This window comes from Ciconia boyciana, chromosome 1 (genome assembly GCF_034638445.1).
Source record: "Ciconia boyciana chromosome 1, ASM3463844v1, whole genome shotgun sequence".
NCBI classification, from domain to species: Eukaryota; Metazoa; Chordata; class Aves; order Ciconiiformes; family Ciconiidae; genus Ciconia; species Ciconia boyciana.
The window spans coordinates 182,304,547-182,329,065 of NC_132934.1; the positions used below are offsets into that span (position 1 = coordinate 182,304,547).

General features: G+C 34.9%; 1 protein-coding gene across 3 annotated transcripts in view; it reads left to right on the forward strand.

Annotated features, from left to right (window-relative positions):
* The window catches only part of DIAPH3 (diaphanous related formin 3), a 249,940-nt gene that overhangs the window by 220,140 nt on the left and 5,281 nt on the right, over positions 1 to 24,519 (forward strand). Inside the window, exon 28 of one of the 3 annotated variants that reach the window (XM_072850118.1) lies at positions 23,195 to 23,240. The exons of the other annotated variants lie outside the window; for them this stretch is intronic. Coding sequence (XP_072706219.1) covers positions 23,195 to 23,240 — 46 coding nt within the window. The remainder of the gene's footprint in view (positions 1 to 23,194; positions 23,241 to 24,519) is intronic. 3 annotated transcript variants of the gene reach the window in all.

Consider the following 24,519-nt stretch of genomic DNA (forward strand, 5'->3'; position numbering starts at 1 on the left):
TTAATGTTAGAAAAACATTTCAAATATTTAAAAGAATATAAATACAGCACTAAAAACAAGTTCTGCCATGGAATTAAGTAGTTATGTTGCCAAAGATGTTACATAGATGTATCGTAGGTGCCGTATTTGTGTTGTATGGTTCATAATCAGTTACGAGGGGAGAGAAGCCCCTTTGAGGATTGTGTTGCCAACATGTAATTGGGAAGAAAAGCAGCCAGATGACAAAGTAAATATATGTAATATCACATCCATCAAATTAAAATTGTTTTCTACTTGCTGAAAGCTTATAGCCTGGAAAACCACAGTACAAGGTTTATCTTCAGCAGCAGCGTGGGTCAGGAGATGTTGAATACAGCCTGAATTTGAGGAGATTAATATAAACTTAGGTAGACAGAAAGGAACACGCTAAATACAAGATAATTTGTTTATCTGTTCATTGGAAAGATCTTAATATTTGAACAAAAGAAGTTTAATTCCTTATTTTAGGAAGGTTAAAAATGAATTTTAAAAATACCATTGTTCTTCTTTCAAAGGACTCTATTATCTTTTATTTTTCCTTTTTGTTGACTAAGCCTCGTTTATAGACATCTTTTCATGTCTTTGTACTTTTTCCCATTATATTATGTAAATATTATATTTTAGAATCCTTGTAATGCACTTGATAAATCTTTCTTTGGCAGAATAAGTTAGTTAAAAGGTGAAATGCCTTTTTGTAACTGAGTTTAGATTGCCAGCTGGGATTTTGCGAACTCACTGTTTCAAAGCTTTGGTGTAGATTATTAATAAAAATTGTGTTGGCATTAATAGTTATACTAAAGCCTGTTGAGTCAAAAAAGCTGAACGTAATGTATATGCACACGTAATATCTGTGTGTGTATAAAATGTGTATAGACATCATTATTTTTATATGCATGTACATATATATTTGTTAGTGTCGGGCGTTCATTTTTCAGTAGTACCAAAGTCATAGGTTTGAAGAATACTAGTAGTGACAAATATTCTCTGTAATAGTTATTGTTCAATGTAGATATGGATTTTGTTACTTTTGTTTTTCAACTTTAGGAAAACAGTTTGATTTAAAAAAAAAAAAAAGAAAAAGGAAATGAAATTTATTGTGAAATTTTTCACTTTTGGATGATAAACACACTGACTTTTGTACCTAAATCATTCACTAGAATTCAGAGCAGGTCAGTTATGTCTGAAATTCATTGACTTTAGATTGACCTGGGTAAAACAATGTAGTCGATAAAAAAGTATTTTACAAAGAATCTCTACCATCAAACAGTATTTTAGATAAAAATTGTCCTCTTTTTTGACTTGCTAAAGTGTTAAGAGGAAAATGAAGCCTTTTAATGAAATGTTACTGAAAATATCTAGAAAATAGTTGTATATTATGAAAACCATCCTATTACTGATTAATATTTATTATTGTTCATATTTGTGATTCAGATTTTTCCTAAGCTCATTTTTATGCATATTTACAGTGCTAGTTCATTTTCAAGCAATAATCATATTTTAAGCTTTGAATATCAGTTTCCCCTTCTGACAGTTCTACCAGAAGAGAAGCCCAGTTTGCAAAGTCTAATTACAGTAAAATTCTGATTCCCTTAGCCTTGTTATTGGCAAGAATTTTGGCCATGGTGGAATTATGCTGATGGCAAAGTTGTATCAAAACAACACAAACCCAAAAACTTAAAGATTTGGGTTTAATGTTCTTTAAGGTAAAATCGTGTATTAGGCATTACCAGATTATTTTTCAGCAAGTGCAGAAATACCCTGAATTATTATAATGTGGAGTTCTAGCTATTTGCAATAAGAATGTAAATGACGTGGCACAAAGCTGTATTTATAATGACTAATGAAAGCTGTTATACTGCAATCAGAGTGAAGCAGAGCAACAGGGCAATTCATTAGGAGAAAAACAGTTAACAAACAGCTAAAGCATGCCAGTTTGGACCTTTTCCTTTCAACTTCAAAATATATACTCTGGTTTTGGTTTATCATGCTAAATAATTCTTTCTAAGGAAAAGTAGGTAGTGAGTAAGCTTATTGTTGCCTGCTGATTTCTGCTAACACAAAAATGCATAGAGGCGATGTCATTTTTGGCTTTGTTATGGATAGATAAATATGCTTGCCATGTTACGCTTGTTAAACATACTGTACTTGTGATTTGCTGCAATGGGATGTTGATTCAGCACAGCATATAAGCACCTACATAAGTCCCTCCTGACTTCAAGCACCTCTATTTAAATTCAGTGTTCAACTAAGCTAGATCAGGGAGTCAGTAATGTAAATCAGGCAATGTGGACTTAAATTATATGCTTCTAAACTACGGCTTCTGTAATATTACCAATGTATATCTAAAAAAACAGTGCTGACATTTGTGATGGATTTTTTCTTTCTGTTTTTCTATCTTTAAGACATGATTACAAGAAATAGGAATTATAAAAGTTGTATTTAATTTCTTTTTCTCTTTTGTATAAGCAAGACATATAGGGAAAAAGACAACTGTCACAGAAGCTAAATGATAAGCTTTATACTTTTGAAGACAGGCTTCATCTGATATTTCATTTTGGAAATAGTAAAACTAAAATAAAAAATAATACTTTTAAGAAGCTGAGTTGACTGGTATAAAATATTCTCTTGAGAAGCACCCTTCCTACAAAGAAGGAATTCAGAGAGATATAAGTACTTACAAAGCAACTCTTTTTATTTATTTTTGAAACAGTATTTTGTACAAAGTCATTTTACCCAATGCTAGTGACAAAACTCTAAATGTCATTAATTTTAAACATTAAAAATATTACATACTGAAATCTTACTGTGATTTTAATTATTTTTGCCCATACATCATCATTTCCTTTACATTTGCATTGAATAGCATTTCAGGAAATGTAATTTATTAAAAGGTGAAACAGATTTAGCTATCAAAGCTGTGCTACCAAAGCTCAGATCTTCACAAAAAATAGTAAGGTAACAGTTGCAGGTTTTGGCTACAAAACATACCAAAGGCAACTTGAGTGGTATGAAAACCAGGTACTTACAGGACACTTCCACTTATACTGGATTACAGCAAAATTTAGATTAGGTTCCAGTCTGATTGGTTGCATGAGATAATCAGTTTGCTAGCAGTGTATTTTATGTTCTTACTAACATTTTCACGTTAGAATAAAAATACAGGGAATATGCAGCCAAGTAAAAATAGTACGTTAAAAGAAGGAAGATAATTGAGCTTCCATAGTGAATTAAAGGTGCTAGGATAGGGAAAGATGGTAGAATTTTGGCCAGTGACTGCAATTTCAAGTGGGAGTTATTCATGCAGCAGAGCAAAGAGGTAGCATCGGAGTTGGGCTGTCACCATCCAAATGTTTTGTCATTCTCTAAAATCTGATCAGGCCTTTCAAAAAATAACTCCTCATATTGCAATACTGCTTGTATAGATGGACCAAAGTCAATGTTAAGTCTTAGAGAAAAGCTTTATGGAACATTTACTGAGATTTCTCATCTGTTGCATGGTGTTTCCTATATGGGAACATCACTATATAAGAATGTCATTCCTCTGCTTACTGGTATGAAGTAGACATGGTGCCATCTGCAGGTGCTTTCCCAAGTTTAGGATTCAGAAGATGCCTTCTCAATTTAACTTTATTTTAAAATTCCTTAAAGATGTATACACCTACAATTGTTTAATTGTCCCAGTTATTTTTTATCATTCCCTGTCCCTAATTAGCAAGCCTTTCCTTAGTGAATGTACCTGTACAGGCTCTTAAGAGGGATGGGAGATGATTGTCTACACCCATCTCCAGTTTCATATTCTGTAGATTATTCTTAGATGAGGTAACAAATGTAGATGATTTGTAGATGATGTAACAAATCTAGGCGACAGGTAAAATTTAAGTGTTCATTTCTGTGAAAGTAAATCTTCATATCTACTGCCTATTACAGAGTACTTTGGGAACTTATTCGCAGTGAATAATTATGGCAACAGTCATGAAGCTATGTTATCTTAGTGCCATTTGGAGGACAAACTTATTTCTTAACTACGGTGCGTTCATATGAATGTTTAAAGAAAAATGTCATTAGTATTTCAGATTGATTCCAGTTTGGATAAACAGCAAAACTATAGTTTGCTTATACAGGAGAAGGAATAAGATAAGCATCAAATGGCCTGACTGACATACTTCCATCTCTTCTTCTCCTAGACAAAGCAGGATCTTACAGTTATATGAAACTGCTCTTCAAGAAAAGGCTCTTTTCTTGTTGACAGGTTTACTGAAAATTCAAAACTTATTGCCAACTACAGTTCATTTATAATCTGTTCTATTTCTATGATATACAAGTAGGTATATTTATGAAGTACTCTGTCAAACTTCTCTCTAATTGTCCATGGCTATTTTTGTTACATATGTTCAAATTCTGCTCCAGATGAGTAAATCCTTTGTGTTACATGCATTACTCAAAGTAGGTCATTTTAATTTCCACAAATTGAAAGTCAGCCAGGTTTATTACAGCTTAAGACAGTTTACTAGTAAGGAGTCTCTTTCTAGTGCGTGGTAAGGTAGAGCTTCTGTAAGTCTAGTTCTGCAGAAGCATGTATGGTCTGTCAAACACACATCAGCCTGCTAGAGTGGAGATGCTTACACTTTCACAGAAGCCACATTTTCTATTAAGTCATCCTCACTTTTGTTCTTAAATAAGGAATCCAGCCTTCCAGAATCATGCTGCAAGTTGTAATGCATTAAATGACCACCTAATCCTGACACCCCGTATAGTTTTCCATACTAGTAATAACTCCATCTTCAGTTGTTACCACTTTCATTATGCCTGCTGTCCAAAGTGCGTGTTGTCTTTACAGGCATATAGTTGTTCATTCTCCATCATCTCTTTTCCCTTAGGTTGTGCAGGATGTTCTTATTACTTACTTTCTGCTCTTCTGCCATGAGTCAGCCTTCCAAAATGTTAGCATGTCTTTGTAACTGGGATGTTCATGGCCGCTGTGCTTATTGGAAACCTGTGATCTACTAAATTATATCTTAGCATGCCTGTAATTGTAATTGTTGAGTTTTTTTCAAATGTTTTTATAAGCAGAACAATTCCAAGTTAGAAATCTGATTTCAATTTTAATTGTAGGGAGAAAAAAGAAACATGATTCTTGAAATATCTAAAGGATGCAATATACACATTAGCTTGGACTGGGTTGCACATCAAGAAGCCTTTCGGTCATATTTAGGATTAGCTCATTAGCCATTTTTTGACGTGCTATGTGGTAAATATATTATAGTACACCAAAGGGGATGCTTCCTATATCAACTTTTTCAACTTTGTGACTAAACGAAGGAGATATCACTCTCTAGGATAAGGAAGGTTAAGTTTAATCTGAATTAGTGTCCCAAATAATATGATTACTGATTTTCTGTAATTTTGACAAATTATAAAACTACCTTTTAAAATAAGTTCATTTTTTGTTCTAATATAGTTTTAGAGGAATGTTTTAGATGTTTGAAAATTTGAAAGCAACATTGTATAATGCAGTGGTGCAGAGCAGAACCTCTACTGAAATGATAGACTTGAACGTAAACAGCTTTTGTGGTATTGCTGTGAAGAATGACAGTATTTGGAGTTAGGAGGGCTGCTAAACTAGATGGCTTCTTTGGTTGTGTTTCACAAATAGCTGCAAGTTGGGATTAAATGATACTTAACAGCGTTTAGAAGATGCCCACTAATTATCTGAAGAAACATTTTTGTTTTTAAGAGATTGCATTAGCTGATCTAATATAAGAAAATAATATTGGAGAATGACAGATGTGCAGCAGATTTTCCTTTTTCTTAACGCTGCTCAAGCAAAATAATCACTTTTCTATAGAACCCCTTTGTGTAATATTTTACTTAATTTGGTAGGGGAAGAAATTCCATTTGCAACTGCAATCAATACTGTAGTTTTAAATATTGGTGATAGCTTATAAGTGATCGCTGTTCCCAATACATTTTAAAGCAACTCCAGAAGTACCTTCTTATGATTCTGTCATCTTCTAAAATCATTCGGTCTTTACATACCAAACTTTCATGTATTCTTTATGTTGCAGAATCCATAAGACTTATTCAGTAGCACTTAACTTTAATAGTTCTTCATCTGAGTCAGTAAGAATTACAGGATTTAGCTCTTAAGCCTTTTTTCTTTTGAAAATGGAGAGGAGAAAAAGTGAGCATTCAAGAAAAGAAATAAGTTATATAGGAAAAAAACACAAGAGAAATAAAATGCTCTGTGAGCTTTATTGTTCATGAAGCCTGCTTACTACACATTTGTGTCCCTTAGTTGATAGACTGTTTAAGTGAATTTTACTACTCTGCATAGACTAATCACACTGTGCTGCATGAAATGCGTGGGCATTTTTTGTGTTATGTTTGACTACTGAATTTAGCTGATGTGATTAAATGTCACCAAGGTTGAATTATGAAGTTTGAATCTTTATATCAGCCTATTTTAAAAAAATTTTATGATCCAACTTAACAACTGTATCTCACTTTGAAGCTGGGTTTGAACCAGATGACCTCGGGAGAGGTCTACCTCCAACCTAAATTATTCCATTATCTGAGAGAACTGTGCCTCTTTATTAAATCTTGTAGAATTAAAACACATAAGCAAGTCTTAAAGTTACTAGACATGCAAATGTCTTGAATATAAAGGCTTTATTTCCATCGGAAGCCATGTAAAAGTTCTGTTCATTAATTTTTAGTAATATTTCATGTTCATATAGAAAATTAGCAGCTCCTTGATTAACATAAAAAGACATTTTGTCTTGCATTCCTCAGGTTCAGGTTTTAATGAGACACCAGGCATTTCAGAGAAGTGTGTCAGGAATTTTTTTAGGGCACCTATTCTACAGTACCAGAGTCTTCTGTACTTGTGTTTCGTATCAGCAGCAGGCTTGGTATTTCTTTGCACCTTCTTTGTCAGGGAAATTTGAAGCCTAAAAGGCCTCATTATTTTTTTCTGACTGCCTTCCTTTTCAGAGTGGTAAGCTAAAGTATACGTTCTTTGGACTCCTTTATGACTGTGATTTCATTGGTCATGTAACTAAAACACTACCTTTACATATCTCCCTAAAATCCCATTGGAAAGTTATTTATTAGCAAATCATCTATTCCTAAATTTTATTTTGTGATGTTTAAGGAGAATCTGTTTACCTTCATGGCAAGCTGAGCAGTTCTGCAAGCTGTACTACTATGTTTTACCTGCTGATGAGGATTCACTTGTGTAGCTTCAACAGATCAGAAATTTGCTCGCAAAATTTAGCGACTCTGACCTATGCTTTGGCCACTAAGAGATTTTCCCTAAAGTACATATTGTGATAGTTAGAAGTTTTATCTCTTAACTTTTTTTTCCTAGCAATAATAGGCATCTCAATTAATAAAGATGGAAAAATGCTTTGCATTGATGGAATTAAGCTTCCCATAAATTGACTAGCCTACCTTGTCACATTCAAATTGGAAAAACAAAAAAAAACACTGTCGAAAATTCAATTTAGCATTACAGAGATTACTGCAGTATAACAGCCCTTTATCTGTAGTAGTGTATAAAAGCACTTCTGACAGTGCATCAATTTTCACAGCTATTTAGTAGATTAGAAAGCAATTGTAAACAGAGTAAAACCCACATTAACTCCTGTCAACAGCCTGCCTTTTTCTCAGTTATGGATTTGTTTGAAATAACAGTGAAGTCTAAAGTGATTGCATCAACATCACAGATTGTATTATAAATATGAATGAACCCATTGTAATGGACTGCATAGTAATATATGGCAGGCATTTGTCCTCCCCATCAAAGTAACAGCTTTTGTAAAGGAAGAATAGTTGTGACATAAGGGAACATGTCACTCTACAAGAATTTATTCCTCCCATTGTGAAACAGTAACTGCATCAAGCAACAGGTTTTTAAACTGCCCCTAATTTTATATTATAGTAATGCACCATTAATAAGTGTCTGGTATTTCTTTTAACTGAAATCAACTGAAAGCTATATATATATAAAAAAATCAAGTATTTTTAAATGAGCAGTTATTTAAACAACATTAATGTTGTTTCGGGGGGAAAGAAAGCAAGCAGTTATGCATGGTTTTGTTTAGTTTAGAAAACTATTTTTTCTTACCACTGCTTAAAAGCAATAAATGCAGTGATAATGAAAAGAATACTATTGTTTTTCCAAATAGGAAGTCATCAGGTAAGCGCAGTGATAATTACAATAAACTGATTTATGGCCAGTGATGAAAGTTGATCTTCAAAGAACTGAAGATTCTTCATATGCAGTATCATCCAGAGCAGGGTGTGTTTTGCATTTTTTTTATTTCTCCCCGGAGGGTTATTTTCCACAAGATGATGTCTAATGTCTTTAACTAACAGTGGACACTAGACATTTCCCAACGCCTGTTTCTAAAAGGTGTACTAGTGCATATCTTTTTAATTGCTCTGTCTATTAGAGTATTCGTTATAGTCTTAAATAAGGACATTTTCTCTCCTACTACTCAATTGCTTTTGTTAGAAAACTCTGGCTACCAATAAATTGTGATACAGATACCATAGTCTTACCTGCAACGGTATGCATCCTACTATAAACCAGTGTTTCTCTGTAGTAAAAAGGACAATACTGTATATTTGAGTTCCAAATTATCAAACACAGGATATAAAACACTGAAGACCAAATTTTCAACTTAGGACAAAAGTAATGTTTCCTATTCATGGGAGTAAAACCTGTTAGTAAAGTAAAGCAGTTACAAAGATAAAAATATGATTTCCTTCAAATTGTGAGGATAAAATATGACAATATTTATCTTCAATCAGCTGTTGCATTTCATTGTTATTTTTTGAAATATTATAGCAATTATTCAATGAAATGTTTTATGTGAAGACTTTACTAAAAAGACTTTAAATTTTGTCCGAGAAAGCTAATGGTTTTCTCCACAGAGTTTGTATATTTTCTTTGATAACCCATGTATAATTGTAGCTTCTAACCTTCAAATATTTACAGTTAAACAAAAAAAGTTCCAGGAATGGTGATTTCACATTAATGAACATTCTGTTTTGACCTGTAATTGCTATTTTTTTTATATTTTATTTATATTTTAATAAATACAGCAAGAAGCTGTAATTAATGTATTTTTGAGAATAAAATACTTAACTGATGCTATATCTAGATTTATATTATTTCAACCCAATAAAAAAAAATCACATACTTTGGTAATAATAAAGGACATTTAATTAGACTCAAAGAGAAGTAATATGAAGCATCAGGCAAAAAATATACAACACCAAAGAGATTTTTTCATAGTTGTGTCATTTCTTCACTTCTGTTTTTTCTACAATATTTTTTCAAATGTAGACAATGCAGGTGATTGAGTGCTTTCTTAAATCGGACCCAGCATATTACTGTATTGTAACTTCCTATTGTTAAATGCTCCTACTTAGTGGATTTCATGTCTCCAAGTCAAATAAGTTTGCACAAAATTTAAGTGCTGTTCTGAGCCCTAGATTTATATAATCATCAATTTGAATATCTTGCCTTTCTCTATCCTTCCTTTCCCTATATGCTATCAGGTGCAGCTGAAAATGATCTTCCAAAACTCCCTCATCTATCATAAGTGTTTAATTCTTTCCAAGATGTTTTATCATCTAATGCAGATTCATATATAGAAAATATTTTATATAAATATATATAATTAACTGTATCTCACAGTAATTTTATTACCATTAGCTATCTCACTAATCTATCTTTTTAAAGAAGTCTTAAACACCATTTAAAACCGAGTGAAACTACAAATGAAAAAAGTTGATTGAAACTAGAACTGGTGAAGGTCCCAGGGTTAGAAGGCATGCTATCCTCTCATTATGACCTGATTTAGCATGAAATCCTCACAAAAAGAATTGCATTTGAAACTAGTCTGTTGTTACTGAACTAACACAAGGAGTACAGTCTCCTCCTAATGACGTTCACGTTGCCCTTAAAGCAGTCAAGAATCTTTATTCTCTGAATAGCAGAAATGTGTTCCCATGGCAGGTGAGGATTCCCAGTCCAAGATTTACCAGTCTTTCTGGCTGGGAAGTCGTGTCCGTGCATCCTCTACAGACAGCCAGCTATCATCCACAATGCTACTCTCAACAGCGTCTGTCTGCAATATACTCCATTTAGCTACTTCAGCCCACTTCTCTATCCAACTTACACCACTTCTGTTTGAAAAAACATTTTTTAAAGAATACCAGTCAGAAATTTCCATTCCAAGCTGGCAGTTCTCAGGCAAGTTTAGACACATGTAAAGCAGATAAATACAGTTCACAGTCTGATGTAGGTATATTCCGCTTAATTACATGGGATCTGATTTGCTTGCCCTCACTATCTATTTAAAACTAATCTAAGCTAGGCTCTCTCTCTAATCGAAAGAAGGCAAGAGATATCTAAAGTATGTGCTTTTAATTGTGCTCTGAAGATTGCCTTTTTCCCTTGACTAGTCCCTTGACAGTGCAATCTCTTTGCCATTATTGTCCTGCAGAGTCAGGCATAATGATTCTGCACCGGGGCTACCATACTCTACAACGATTTTATTTTAGTGAAATACAGCACTAGTGGGTGCATAGGATCTGTAGACCACATCCCACACTTTGTGTTACACTCAAAAATTATGTCGTTTGTCTAAGTAGTACAATACAAAACAACCTCAGCCACCTACAAATAGTTTATGTACTTGCCTATAAAAAAAGGTGTCTCTCAAATTTGAAATACATTTCAGATGGATCTTTGTGTATCACAGTCATTCCTACATGCATGAAAGAATATGGAACTGTGCATAATCTGGTAAGGGAAATGGCATTTCTGTTTTAATTCTGATGGACATAGGTCATTTGGATTTGTTTCTGAATGAAAGATGGAAGATAGTGTTAAAGTCTATTAAATATAACGAAAAGACTAATCAAAATAGTTTTTTTAAAAGATTGAGTCCTAACTAACTGCATGTGTTTGTTTTCATACCAAAAATACCTTTGTGTGTTGTTTTTTTATTATTATTATTGCCTTTCCCATGTTGAAACCTTGATGCTTTTCTTTACTAATTCTTTAGCTTTATGTTTTATGGAATAATTCAAATTTAACATCATATGTACTATGTTTACAAGCGAGAGGCAAATAATCATTCATATATGCATAAAATATGATTATAAGATCCAATGAAAATATTTTGTTTACTGCTTATTTTGAATGGCAATGAGACTATATGAATTAAAGTAGTGTTGAATAACAGGTGCTGTTACAGTTTTTATCACTGCATACTATTTTTATCCTTTTTTTAACTTGCTGCATATTCTACATAAGCACTGTTATGGGATTTTTTTTTTTTTTTGTCAGTTCATAAAGTATTTCCATGGGACTCAAATAATTTTTCCTTTAATTCTTTCATCTGTTAAGCTAGCTATCTTATTAACAAAAATTCAAACACACAGGAGTGAATAATACCTAAAAATCACAGAGTTGCCTTGCCATACAAAGCATCATGTTTATATCTTCATCCCTAAAGGCTAAACCTAAACACCTAGTCCTCTGTGGATGTGAGATTCTTAAGTTTGAATGTACACTACTGGAGTTTATAAGTTTTGTATGGCCAGGACTAAATCTAAGCCAACTTCAATTTAAAGCAGTGAATGTAGCAACCAGAATATAATTTATTTCATTTCTATTCTTTATGAAGCCAGAAAAAGCTTTGTGAAATTCTATAGCTTGTGTTAAATAGGTGGTAAGATCGATACCCATAATGTTCTACCAGGCCTTAAAATCACTGAACCTGTACCCTGTCCTCCCTCATAGGGAACGTATGTTCTCTACAATCTGCTGTCACTGTCCAGACTAGGAAGTCCACCTTTTATGCAGACTTTGCTGCAGTCAAAAGTCGGAAGCTTCCAGATACAGAAGTTACCTTTAGATGCCTGGAGTGCGGGCATTCACATCTGAGTTAGTTACCATAAGCTCTCTTTACCTGTTTAAAGTATCTACATTAGGGTGAAATGAAGCACAGTTTAGAAGTACTTGTTTCTCCTCATTGACAGTGAAGGGAGCCTAAGGCAACTGGCACAAATTCATTCGGCCCAGTGAATCTCACACTGGGATCAACGGCCTTTGGTCAAGCACAAGGACACACAGGACTAAGCATGCTCTTGTTTCAAATAATTTTATAGAACACTGAAGAAAAGAGCTGGGTTTGTTTCTGTAGCTGCAATACGTATGTATCCGTAGTCAACAAACTATATGTATTTCATAGTTGTAATAAGCTCAGTTATATTTGTGGTTTCTGGTTTGAAAATTAACTGAGAATATTTTAAAATATTCATTACTGCAAAAAACTTGTTTGTTAATTTAAAGAAAAGGGAAATGCATCTACATAAATGTAATCAAACTTTTGGGTTAATCTGTATATTCTTAGATAACAAAAGAGTTAAACTTATACATCCGCTTCAGCTTATTGAAACTGTCCCGATTTTAAGCTTAACTTATGGAAAAAATCTGCATGGTTAGTAAGCTCAGAAAAAGCAAACATTTTTAAGAAAATATGTCAGATAAATTCTCAATTGCAGTAGCTGAATTCTTAGAGGATATTCTCCCTTCCCCACTCCCTTCCCCATAGTTTTCCTCAGTTAAGATGTTTCTGGAGTAAAAATATATAAATATCTGGCCTACTATTTTTGCTCCAAATTTTTTACAAATGTCTTTGGAGTCTGCTGAATTGTTATTCTTAATACTGCTGGCTAATGTTGAGAATCTGGATTTGTAAGTGGTATTATTTTATTACACAAAACTGAAAATTATATTTCATCTATAGGATGTTACTTTGAAATTAATACTAATGTGCTTGAGATTTGCATTTTAATAAATTTTACTTAGACCACAGTGAGCTGCTGAACATTGGGAGATATTTCAATAGCATTTGTTTTCTTTCGTAGCATTTAAAGCTATTTGGGTATAGCCTTACTCTTTTGAAATGAGCACTAATGAAGATGCTAGAAAAGATTTGAGAATATAACTCTAGCATTAGTATGAGTAACTTAATTGATGAGCTAGCTATGTGTTTACAGAACAGATTCGTTCTAGAAAGAAGTGTCATTATGATAATTATTATATGTAGTGTGTTTTCTAAAAGGTGTTTTTAGTGTCTCTTTAGAATATGGTGGGAGAAACAGAATTTTCTTTTTTAGAATTGTGCAATGATCACGCCTATATATGACATGAGAGTAACCTATGGACATCCTGGTCTCTATGAATTTATGTACTTGTATACTGTATGCTTACCTTGTGTTCCAAAAACTCTTTTCAGGTATTCTCAGTGGTCTTAAATTGTTGAAGATTATCCACAGAACTTCTCCTAATTGGCTGTCTTCCAGCATCTTCAGTTACATGGGGAATAATGGGGTGGGGGTGGGGGGGAATGAGGAGATTTCTGAATTTATTCTTCTTCTGAGCAATGAAGTGGTTTCCATCACAGACTAGCTTCGTTCTGGAAATAGGTTGTTTTGTGGGGTTTTTTGTCTACGCTGTGTAGGAATCTATAATCAGTATAGTTGCAAAGTAGTAACCATCAGTGATTCCACACAATTGGCAAAGCTCACCCAAAAAGCAGGTTGAAGAGCACAGAGTGCAAAGAATGTTTCTGCCTTGAACAAGACTGACGATGGCTGGTTTAAAGGCAGTTCAAGTGTGTCTGCACATTTACAAGTGAGAAGGAAATGCAGAATACGTTGCTTGGATGTGATCATGGGTTATGTGCTTGGAGCTAAAGTCTAGGCTTGTAGAGGTGTGTATGCCAATATAAACTGATACAGTAAACAACTGCACAAAAGCCTAAAGAGAAAAAAATGGAATTGTGTTAAAGTCTGCCTTGAAAGTCTTAAAACTGTCATGTGAACAGCTTTCATTAAATTTAGATATACAATGGCAGCTGAGTGAGTACAGAGTTGTTCCAATATCTACAGTTTTACTGGGGTGGAGTTAACTTTCTTCATGGCATCCTGTATGCTGCTGTGCTTTGTATTAGTGACTAAAGCAATGGTGATACCACACCAGTGTTTTGGCTATTGCTGAGCAGTGCTTGCATGGCATAAAGGCTTTCTCTCCCTCCATCCCCAAAACGCACACAGCAAGGAGGCTGGGGGTGGGTAAGAGGTTGGGAGGGGACATAACCAGCACAGCTGACCCCAACTGATACTCCATACCATATGATGTCATGCTCAGCAATAAAAACTCAAGGGAAGGAGGAGGAAGGGGGGAATGTTTGTGATTATGGCGTTTGTCTTCCCAAGCAACTGAGGCCCTTCTTTCCAGGAGGTGGATGGACATCTGCCTGCCAATGGAAAATAGTGAATGAACTCCTTATTTTGCTTTGCTAGCATGCACAGCTTTTGCTATCTGTATTAAACTGTCATTATCTCAATCCACGAGTCTTCTTGCCTTCCTTCTATTTTCTCCTCACACCATGGAAAAGGGGAGTGAGCAAGAGGCCGGGTGGATGTTTGGCTGTTGGCCAGGGTCAACCCACCACAACAGTAATTCTTTTTTAACGTATTACATTACAACCTTAAACATATTTTGAAAGGATTACGTGTTTTTCCAACTTCCTTCAGAAAGTCAGTTCACAGGTTTTATGCTCTAATGTGTCATAGTATGAATAATATTTAGTTGAATGCCTACAGTAACTGAAGAAAGAAAAGCATTAATGCTAATTCAGATAAACTTCAGTGGTCTTTGCTGTAATCTGTTGTCCTCTGAATTCTTGCACTGTTCAAGCATTTACATTTAATGTGAGAATGCATTTGACCATGCATGCTACAGAGAAATAAGTTAAGCATATATTTTTCTCTTTGTGACTGACTGGACTTGTGTATTATAATTTTAATTACCCCTCAGGCAATCTTCTGATGTGCGATCATGTGCAGGTCAATGTTCTGCAAGTCCTTCAACATGACAGTTCATAGAATAATTATTCTGTCATCACACCTTGATTCATTGTTATATCGTTTCTTGGGCTTTTTCTTACTCACATTTGCTTAGCAACCAAATCACATGTCTCTTATACTTATTATTCAAGTAATCACACTCTGCAGCACATAGATGCATCAATTAAAGCTTTACAATGAAGTATATTGTTCTGTGTAGAATCCTCAGGTGTCAGGAATTAAAAATTGATTTTAAATGGTGCAGGCCTTCTTCAAATGGCTAATCTGTGTTTATATTAAACAAACAAGCATGCTAACAATTCTAAACAAAAAAAGTGATAGGTCACAATCAATAGGAAATGCATGTTAAAATTATATTCTGTTCTTAAAGTGCTTAGTCTTTTTTAGAGATTTACTAGTTTACATGCAGCTCTGAAATGTCCGAGTGCTGAACATCTACTTTAGATATGTTTTTTTCAGACACAAATCAATTTTGTATCTGCTTTATTTACTCTTACCCGTATTCTTTGTAAACATTTTCTGGCTAATTTTCAGATTTGGGTAAATTTCACAGCAAATTATTATTAGAATGAAACTCAAGTACGCAGAAGCTGTCAAGATGGTTCAGTGATTTAATGTTGGCATCCTGCAGCTTTGACTGTAATCAGCAGATGCTCTGGCGTTACCATAAATGTTTTCTTAACCTTCTCTGTCAAAAAAAAGAGAAGATTTTTCCTGTTTAGAGTCTGCTGTTTCCGATTAAATTAGGTTTGGCTTCTTTTGCATAATTAATATACCATTATGATATATAACCATTTGTTTTTAATATCACCTTTTGAGCTAAACACATTTGCAAGGCTGCTTCATAAGTTAGAAGAGACAAAGGAAAACCAAGTCTATGTGTAAGAATCCTTTGTTTCAGTGGCTTGGGAGGTCTTACTGCCTTCTGCCTTGATTTCTCAGCAAGTATAAAGGGTTCCATTTTTCAGTCTCTTATTTTTTCATTTTCTATTTAAAATTTTCGCTGTAATTTTTCGCTGTAAAATTTTCCTCTGTAAGTGAGAGAGAGGTTTCTTCTGTAAGTGCAAAGATGTATTTGTTGTGTCTTAGATTTCTTGAAATTGAAAAAATCCTTTCTTACATAGCAAGATCAACTTCTGTTAGCTGGTTATCACTAAACAGTAATCGCGTGCAATTGATTAGGAAAAGAGGAAACTGGAAATGCTACAGTTGACTTCTGATGTTTTTTACATACCAAAGTGGTTGCTAAGAGTCTAATTGCTAGAATATAGGGTAGTAAATATGTTCATCACATGAAAAATGCATACCATTAATGATGTTAAACACAGCATTTTGAATTCACAATGACTGGATTAATTACCCATGATAATGTGTCTCAAATTTGTCTCATATGATAATTCAGTGATATTTGGAAGAGTCAGTAAAAGCCATCTTTAAAAAATAATTTGTCTTTTAGACTCTGTTGAAATCCTGGTCCCTTTTCAAAGCAATTTGTCACACTTGCAAAATACAGTTGTTGGTGTCAAATACACATATGGCTGGATCATGTGTGGAGTAGAAACATTTTTTTATATCCCATGTCTCTCCACACATGAGCAAGGCCCAATTACAGTCCATCCCAAAGAGAGGAAATAATTAAGTGAAAGCACATAGTATTAATTAGAGCTTCATATAAAGAGAGAGAGAAGAATTGTCAAAGGAATATATAGGCAATCTTGCAGAGCAAGGGGAAGATGAATCACTTTTCCAATGCCTTTATTTCCCAATATCTAGTTTTGTGTGAGGATCTTCTTGAAAATGTACTATTTCCTGCTACACAGTTTCAGTCTCCTTGATAGCATGCTTTTGACTGTTTTCTGCAGAGCTTTGTCAAGGAAAGAAAGGACCATAATAATAATGCTTGAACAATTAAAGTTACATGAACTAAGATGATTCGGCTTCATCCCATCTCCAGTGTATTCATGAAGGCAATCTTGAATGTCAGTTTACACAGGTTAAATTTCACATCAGGTCTGCTTCTGTCCTATTGAGAAGCACCCATGCTATAAAGAAGCACAGATATCTTTAAGCTGACATCAATGTTGTGTAAATCTTTTTTCTATCTACTTAGGATTTGGAGTTCTCATAAATACTTTTCCAGGTTAGTAAATCACTAAACTCTCAGCTGTCATACCAACAACAGCACGCAGCGCGCTCTGTTGCCCTACTTCCCTCCAGAGACTTGTTTTAAAAATGTTTTAAAATGAGAGCAGCCTGAGAGCCGTATGCTATTATTGCAATCTTTTGGATAATAGTGAATGACAGCCTACTGTGACTGTGACCTGGGTGGGCAAGAACTGCCCCAGGACATTGGTCTGGCACCTGTTACAGGAACGTGAGAAAATTATGTTTCTACTCAATGTTAAAACTAACACCCACCTAATTTACTTTTAGCTCTAGCTTTTCATCTTTATGCTGCTCCCAAAAACATTTGCAGGACTCTGTAGATCCCCCTTTCCCTTAGAAGCAGATTAATTCCTTAGGAGATAAGTTCAACAGGTGATGAGGGAAAGACAATTTTTCCCATAGGTTGATGTGACATTACAAAATATTTGTGCTCTACCTTCAGCCAGAGCAACCTACCAATACTCTGATTGCTAATATAAACCTGGGAATGGAAGTTTGGGCTAAAAATAGGAAATACAAATTGTATGGGTTTGTAGCAGTTATTAGAATAGTTAGGGAATAGCTTGTAAGCATTTAATATCAAGAACAGTGGACAAGAAATAATTTAGTGTTAAACTGTTAAGGTGTTAAGGCAGTTATATAGGGGTTTTTATTATTTATATTATTTATTTATATTTATATTTATATTATATATTTATATTATTATTTATATTACAACACACTTATATAGTTTTTTTAAAATATTTGTGCTAAATACTAAATACGTAACAGAAACAACAGCATTATTTAGAACTGTAGTGAGTAGAATCTCATAAATATCAGGTCAGTCTTTAAGACTTGCTCTGTTGTTGGGATTTGTTGGGGGTTTTATTTTCACGAGGTAGGAGGCTTCCTACTGTGGTTTTTTCCACAGCAATTGGTAAAAGATGACACAAATTGTGTGTTTCTTTTCCATTTTGGTTATTTTCATGAGCATATTACTTATCATTACCCATTGCAGCTGCCAGTGGCTTTCCTTTAATGGCAGCAGTCTTTAGGCATATTCCTGAAATTCTTTATCAAAGTGTATCTTGAAAACAGTATTCATGTATAGGTAGATGCTACGCAGGCAGGTTTGGAGACTAAATGTCTCTACTGCTCAAAGGCATCAGTGGCAGTTTAGTATGTGGGACTTACATAAATTATTGTCAGCTGAACAGAGAATAGCTTTAGACTATGAACCTCTATGTATCTTGTCACAGATCACTAACTTACACAGCCATCATTTTTGACTCTCTGTTAACTCTAAAGAGGGCTTGAAATGGCAAGATACAATATACTTGTGAACAAAGTAAAAAAACAAGTAATAAAACGGATTTCAAGAATTTAAAATAATCTAAATACGTTAACTTCCAGTTTTATCATTGTGATTTCCTGATCATTTCTTGACTTAAGAGAAAAAGTTGATGTTTATCCTATTTGTACCTTGGGAGAAATCCCATAAACACCTAGGCTGCATAACATTTCTGTCCACTTCCTGAAGACTCACTGCCACTGGGTATCCATGTAGATCAATACTTATCTTTTTACCCTCTTCATCCCAACATAAATAAGAAGATTAATTTAATATTTTTTAATACTAAAGTTATGCCAAATTATTTATCCATTTTGAAATTAAGAGACTTAGACATTTAGTTTTATTAGGAATGATTCAAACCATGTGCTCTAAAAATGAATAATGACCACAAAGTAGGTTTCTATTTTGGAAGTTTCCTTTCTGCAGTTTCCTAGAAACTCCCAAATGTGCCTTCATTTGGGGAAAGATGCACAGAAGAAGACACAGAAGATCCACTGTAATTCAGAGTGAAATAGGGCGGATGCCAGACTCCTAAGTCTGAATTAGTTGTCAGACACCTTCAGAGGTTTCTTCTCTCACTTACATAAAAACCTTGGGTGATTTCTGTCAGTAGTCTGATCCACACTTTTGTTGTCTTTTCAACTTGACAGGCACTCAAGACTTTCATTTAAATCCCAGTAACTTAAAGGTGCATTTCTTGTAACAAAAGTCATTGCCATATTAGAAGTGAGAATATATTAGTTTAAACAGAGAAATTGGTCCCAACTCAATGCAAATGCAAAGTGCGTTTGAAAAAGATAGGAAAAAGATTGAATGGATTGATCAACAGGAACTTAAAGTAGTCTTTGAGAAGATGTAGGTAGGTAAGGGGTTAAAAGAATTTTTAAAGGCTTTGCTTTAGGGCCAAGTAAAAGGGAGCTAGTCCAGCATAGTTCCTTTCATCACAAATTAGTTTGTTCTCAGTTTGTAATTCTTTGAAATTTAGTTTCTATAAATCCTCTATGCTAGCCTCACTTAGTGCTGACATACTCTATTCTTGCCTTCAAAATGAACAAAAAAACCTATATTCACTGTTTCTGAAAACTTTGCTCATCTAAATTGAACTTACTGATTAGTGTTTATTCTTTGTGTTTCACACCTTTTTAACTCAACACTAGAACAGCAGCAACTATTAAATGAAATATGCATTTTTTTTTTAAATGTTCCAAAAATCAGTAACACTTTTCCATGCCTCATTAATTATTGTCTGCTTTAGATTAGTCAAGTTGTGAGCATTTAGCATGAAATACTACGGTGTGAGAAATTACTTATCAAGCAAAGATCATTTGAGTACAGCTACCACTCCTTTAGGTGTTAGGACTGGAGCTGCAGGGTATATCTGAAATAAGCCATAACAACACACAGCACTCCTTTAACATTTCAGGGACATTCTCCAATCCTACCATTGTCAGTCACAGAAATTGTTGAAAAAATATGAAACTAATAAAAAGTGGCAATAAAAAGTATTTAAAGTATTTTACATTATACTATCCAGCAAGGAGCTATCCCATTTTTTATGAATTATATTATGTAATAGGCATGGACCTTCTAGCTATAGCAGTCTTTCATATTATGTCTACATTCTGCTTCTGGGTGGTAGGGCAGGCTTTTAAGAAAGAAAATTAGGTCTTGTTATGTTCTAACACCAATGCCAAGGTCTGGGAATGGATTTCAGAAGGCCAGTTTGGGGCTGTATAAATGACATAAAGGAAAGATGGATGCCTGATAAAACTCAGGGTTTGCAACTGTCAAGTATCTTAGGCTCTAGTAGGAATAGGGGGTCAGTGCAGGAAACAAGACCCTCATTTCATACTTGAGAGGAAAGCAAGAATTAATGATTTTCTTGTTGGCATTTCTGATAGTAAAAAGCCAAGAGTTTGGAATCTGGAAGTTCAAAATGACAATTTTCAGAAGTGGTGGGGTTTTTTGATTGGAAAATTTAAAATAGGGAATGATAAAAGACAGATGGAGTCATCTTATCTCTAAGTTATTGTGATGGGTTGGTCTTGGGTGGCAGCCAAACTCCCACCCAGCCGCTCATTTCAGTCCCCCCTTTAGTGGGGTGGATGGGGAGGGGTATAGGAAAAACAGGAGCAGGAAAGCTCATGGGTCAGGATAAAGACAGGGAAATCACTTACCACTTACTGTCATGAGCAAAACAGTCTCAACTTGGGGAAAATTAATTTATTGCCAATTTTCATATATATATATATATATGCACATATATATAAAAAACTACTGATTTGGGTATTGGGAAACAAAAACAAAAAAAGAATCAAAAGCCTTAGGGAAAACACTCCTCTTGCTTTCTCAGGCTGGGCTTTACTCCAGACCCCTCTCTTACACCCCTTATTATCACCTCAGGTTACACTCGGTCCTGTCAGTGAGGCAACTAAGGGCACAAAGGGGTGACAGGTTCAGCTGTGCCCTGCGGTGGGTCCTTTGGAGCCATCTGGGACCAGCTGTGTCCAGCATGGGGCAACCCCTGGCCTCTCCTCACAGAGGCCACCCCTGAAGCCCCGCCACTACCAAAACTTTGCTACCTACACCCAATACTCTACTTTAGAGCTGAAGCTAGATGCAGCTGAAGTGGGAATTCAGAACCTCTACCTTGTCCTGAACTTAAAATCAGAGGTCCTCAAAATGTCTGCCAGTGGTGTTCATATTCAGCCTTTCAAAATAAGAGACTATATAAGTAAATCTCTACCATCTGAAACATAAGCCAGTATTGCCCAGTTTATATCAGAAAAAGTAGTTCACGCTTAGAAACTGTTTTGCTGTTTTCCTCATATCTTCAGCAAAGCACCAGGGATGCTTTATACTTTGGTATCGGCAAGGGAACCCTTTAGGAACATCTCCAGACTAACTTCTTAAGGGCTTCTCTTCATTTAGATGGAGCATATGAGGGTACACACTGATATCCTCCTATCACACACTGATATCCTCCTATACCTAAGGCCTATGGTATGTGACCATTGTCTAAATACACTCGGTAAGGTTGCATTAGGACATGCGTGATGATGTGGTCAGTGTAATTTGTGGAAGATGGACAGGACTTCCAGATGGAGGCTGGACTCCTGCAAGCATTCCGGCTTGTGGGAATGCTGTACAGCTACATGAAGAATCAGCACATCACACCGCTGTCAAAAACACATGCTCTTTTCCCCTGCTGTTTTGCTGAGAAAACACGTGCATGCAGCACCAACACGGTGTTGAGCTTTTCCCTGACTTTCAGTTCCACGCATCAGGGACAAGGAACCACACTGGGGAGCCACTGATGAGGGCTGTTACTTTGTCCAAGCCAAAGCCATTTGTCATGGGGGCATGCCCTCAGAGTATCTTCTAGCACAGGCGAGTAATGACTTAAAATGTAAAAATAATTTGTATTGGTGGTAAGGTTGGTATGTGTGGGCTTTAGAAAATCTCGGCATAGGCATAGCTTCAGGAATATGATGTAGCATGTGGAGCACAAGCCAGAGAGATCAGAAATATTCCACTGGGTTTTTGAGCATTTTTCCCTGTTAACTTGGTAAAAAATGTAATGAGGTTGTAACTGCAATTGTTCTTTCTTATGTTACAATTTTGTCATGCTACACATTGAGATGTATGACTGTAATACAAGCATATAATGCCACATAATGCAGTTCTCCTTATTGTATTTGCAACTTTATTTTTCGATCGGTGTACAAGTATTTACATAGAAACTAAATACGTCCTTAGTATCAAGACTTTTATTGAGAAACTATGCAATGAAATAAAGCTTTTCAAAGTCCTTTTTTTAATTTTAAATATTTATTAGTAGTTTTTAAAAAATCCGTGTATCTACTTTAGTGAGTCTCCTGCAATCATTTTTCTTCTCTATTAAAGGTAATATATGACAGTATGATGCAGGATTTAAAAATCTCCAACTGATCATATTTTGCTTCCCCAAGTGCACAGTAAGCAGGTCTCATACTACTGATTTTTTTGTTCACATCCTAGTGCACAATTTCCTTTTTCTGAATATAAAGTATGTAGCCTTTAATAAATTATAAGCATATCATTATAAGTTATTCTATGCTAGGACGCCGTTTTAACTATGGAAAGCTATTAAGCACAATTTTCTGTCAACTGAATTTCCTGAGCATTGCTGTTAATCAAAGTAATTTTAAAAGACTTGTATCTAGATGATAGTAGCTATTTGGCTCTAGGTTATGTGAATGATTTTGAAATGTTTTTGGTTAACAGCAATGTTCAGGAAATTAATATCTGCAAAAACTGAATTTTAATAGGTCTGAAGGACCCACAAGAGTTAGATATTGAACAAGAGAAAGAAAAAGATTTAAATGTCATGGAATCTGGACACTAAGACTTTGGTAGTGTACAATGCAATCTCTGCCTAACCTGTGCCTGGAAGCATTCAGTAGCAGTAAACTCAAAACTATTATGGGTAAGTGTCTTCTCACCCCAGCATTTAGAAAACTTAAATGTGAATTCAAAGTTTTTGATATCTTTTTTTTCATCTGGATAGTGATTGTTATGGTACAGGTGAACGGCAGTTTTTGATTCCTAAAAGTGACCAAATATTAGAAACTTGTCTCAACTACTTCCAATATATACAGCAAATCAATAAGTTCTGTCTTTATCTAGTGATTTTTAATGTCTGATTTCTTTTTGTCTTGTTACTGCCGGAAGGTACACCTTGCTACAGTAGGTGGACAAATAGTGCATCTCCAGAAATGTAAGCTTTCTTCTTAACAAGACTTCATGTAGAAGTGCGTTTCCATGAGTAGTTTTCTTTAAACCTTCTATAACTGTATTATATTCAATACTCTAGAAGTGTATTTGAACCAAAGTGTGTGTGTAAATATATTTATTTTATTCTGCAGCTTTTCTCAAATATAGTTTACTGCCAAAAGCACAAACCAAATTTATGTACGTCCATGATGTAATGGTTCAAAGTAGTTTAGAAAAGGCTGTTAATATCTGTATGGTTTATGGATTTTCTGTGGGCACCCCTGTTCTAGAAATGTAGGATTAAAATGGTGACCCAATGTCATTAAGCCATCTCCTTGCTGTTACAAGCAGCCATATCAAATATTGTCTTCAGAAACAGATCAAATTCCTCCTTGTAACTGGTTATGGTTTTTTGCTCTCACTTCTATATATGTACATTCCAAAACTTCATTACTCTGATGGTTCAAAAGGTTTTAACTTCTAATAGAGATATATTATGGCTGTTTATTCTTGTGCTTACTTTGTCAGTCAATCTTGACTTGGGGCTTTTCTTGAAACTAAATAACTATATCCTTTATAGCCCTTATCGCACTAAACTAAGGAAGTCCAGCTCTTCTACTGTCCTGATCAAAGCTACATGCTAACCTTGCAGCCTTGTATTTTTAAATTCATATGCAAGGTGCATTGGCTTTTTTAAACCACCCACCTCAACAGTTACAGGTTGAAAATGCACTTCTTTGGTTTTACCACTATACCATAGGATTCGAGAGAGGTGTGGTAACAATCCAAAGTCATGACTGTGGAATGGATGGGGTACCAAATCACCAGTGCATGCCAGCTTTGAATCAGTATGTGAGCAGTACAGGGTGTTTAAGAGTTTGGGGTTAACACAAATTCATTCCTGCTTGATTAAAATAAAAAATGACAGGGTAGACATTAGTATTTCTGAAGAATTAGTGAGACTTTTTACCTTGCTAGTACCTAACTAATTTTAAACTCTGACTTAAATGGAAATGAACTTTCACTCTGATAAGAAGAATGCCACCAGCAGCATATATAAATCAAGTATTATAGCAGTTAGTTCTTTAGGTGCATATTTACCAAAGTGAAATCTAGGACTGTAAGTAAATATGTATGCTTTCTGAGCCAGGCCTAGCAAAGTTCAGTGTTTCTGAATGAGATTCACAACAGCCAGTTTACTGAGCAGGGAACTGCCTACCTGCACATCTGTTAATACCGGACATGCACTTAGGCATAGCAATGCTATATGGAGAAGTTCCCCC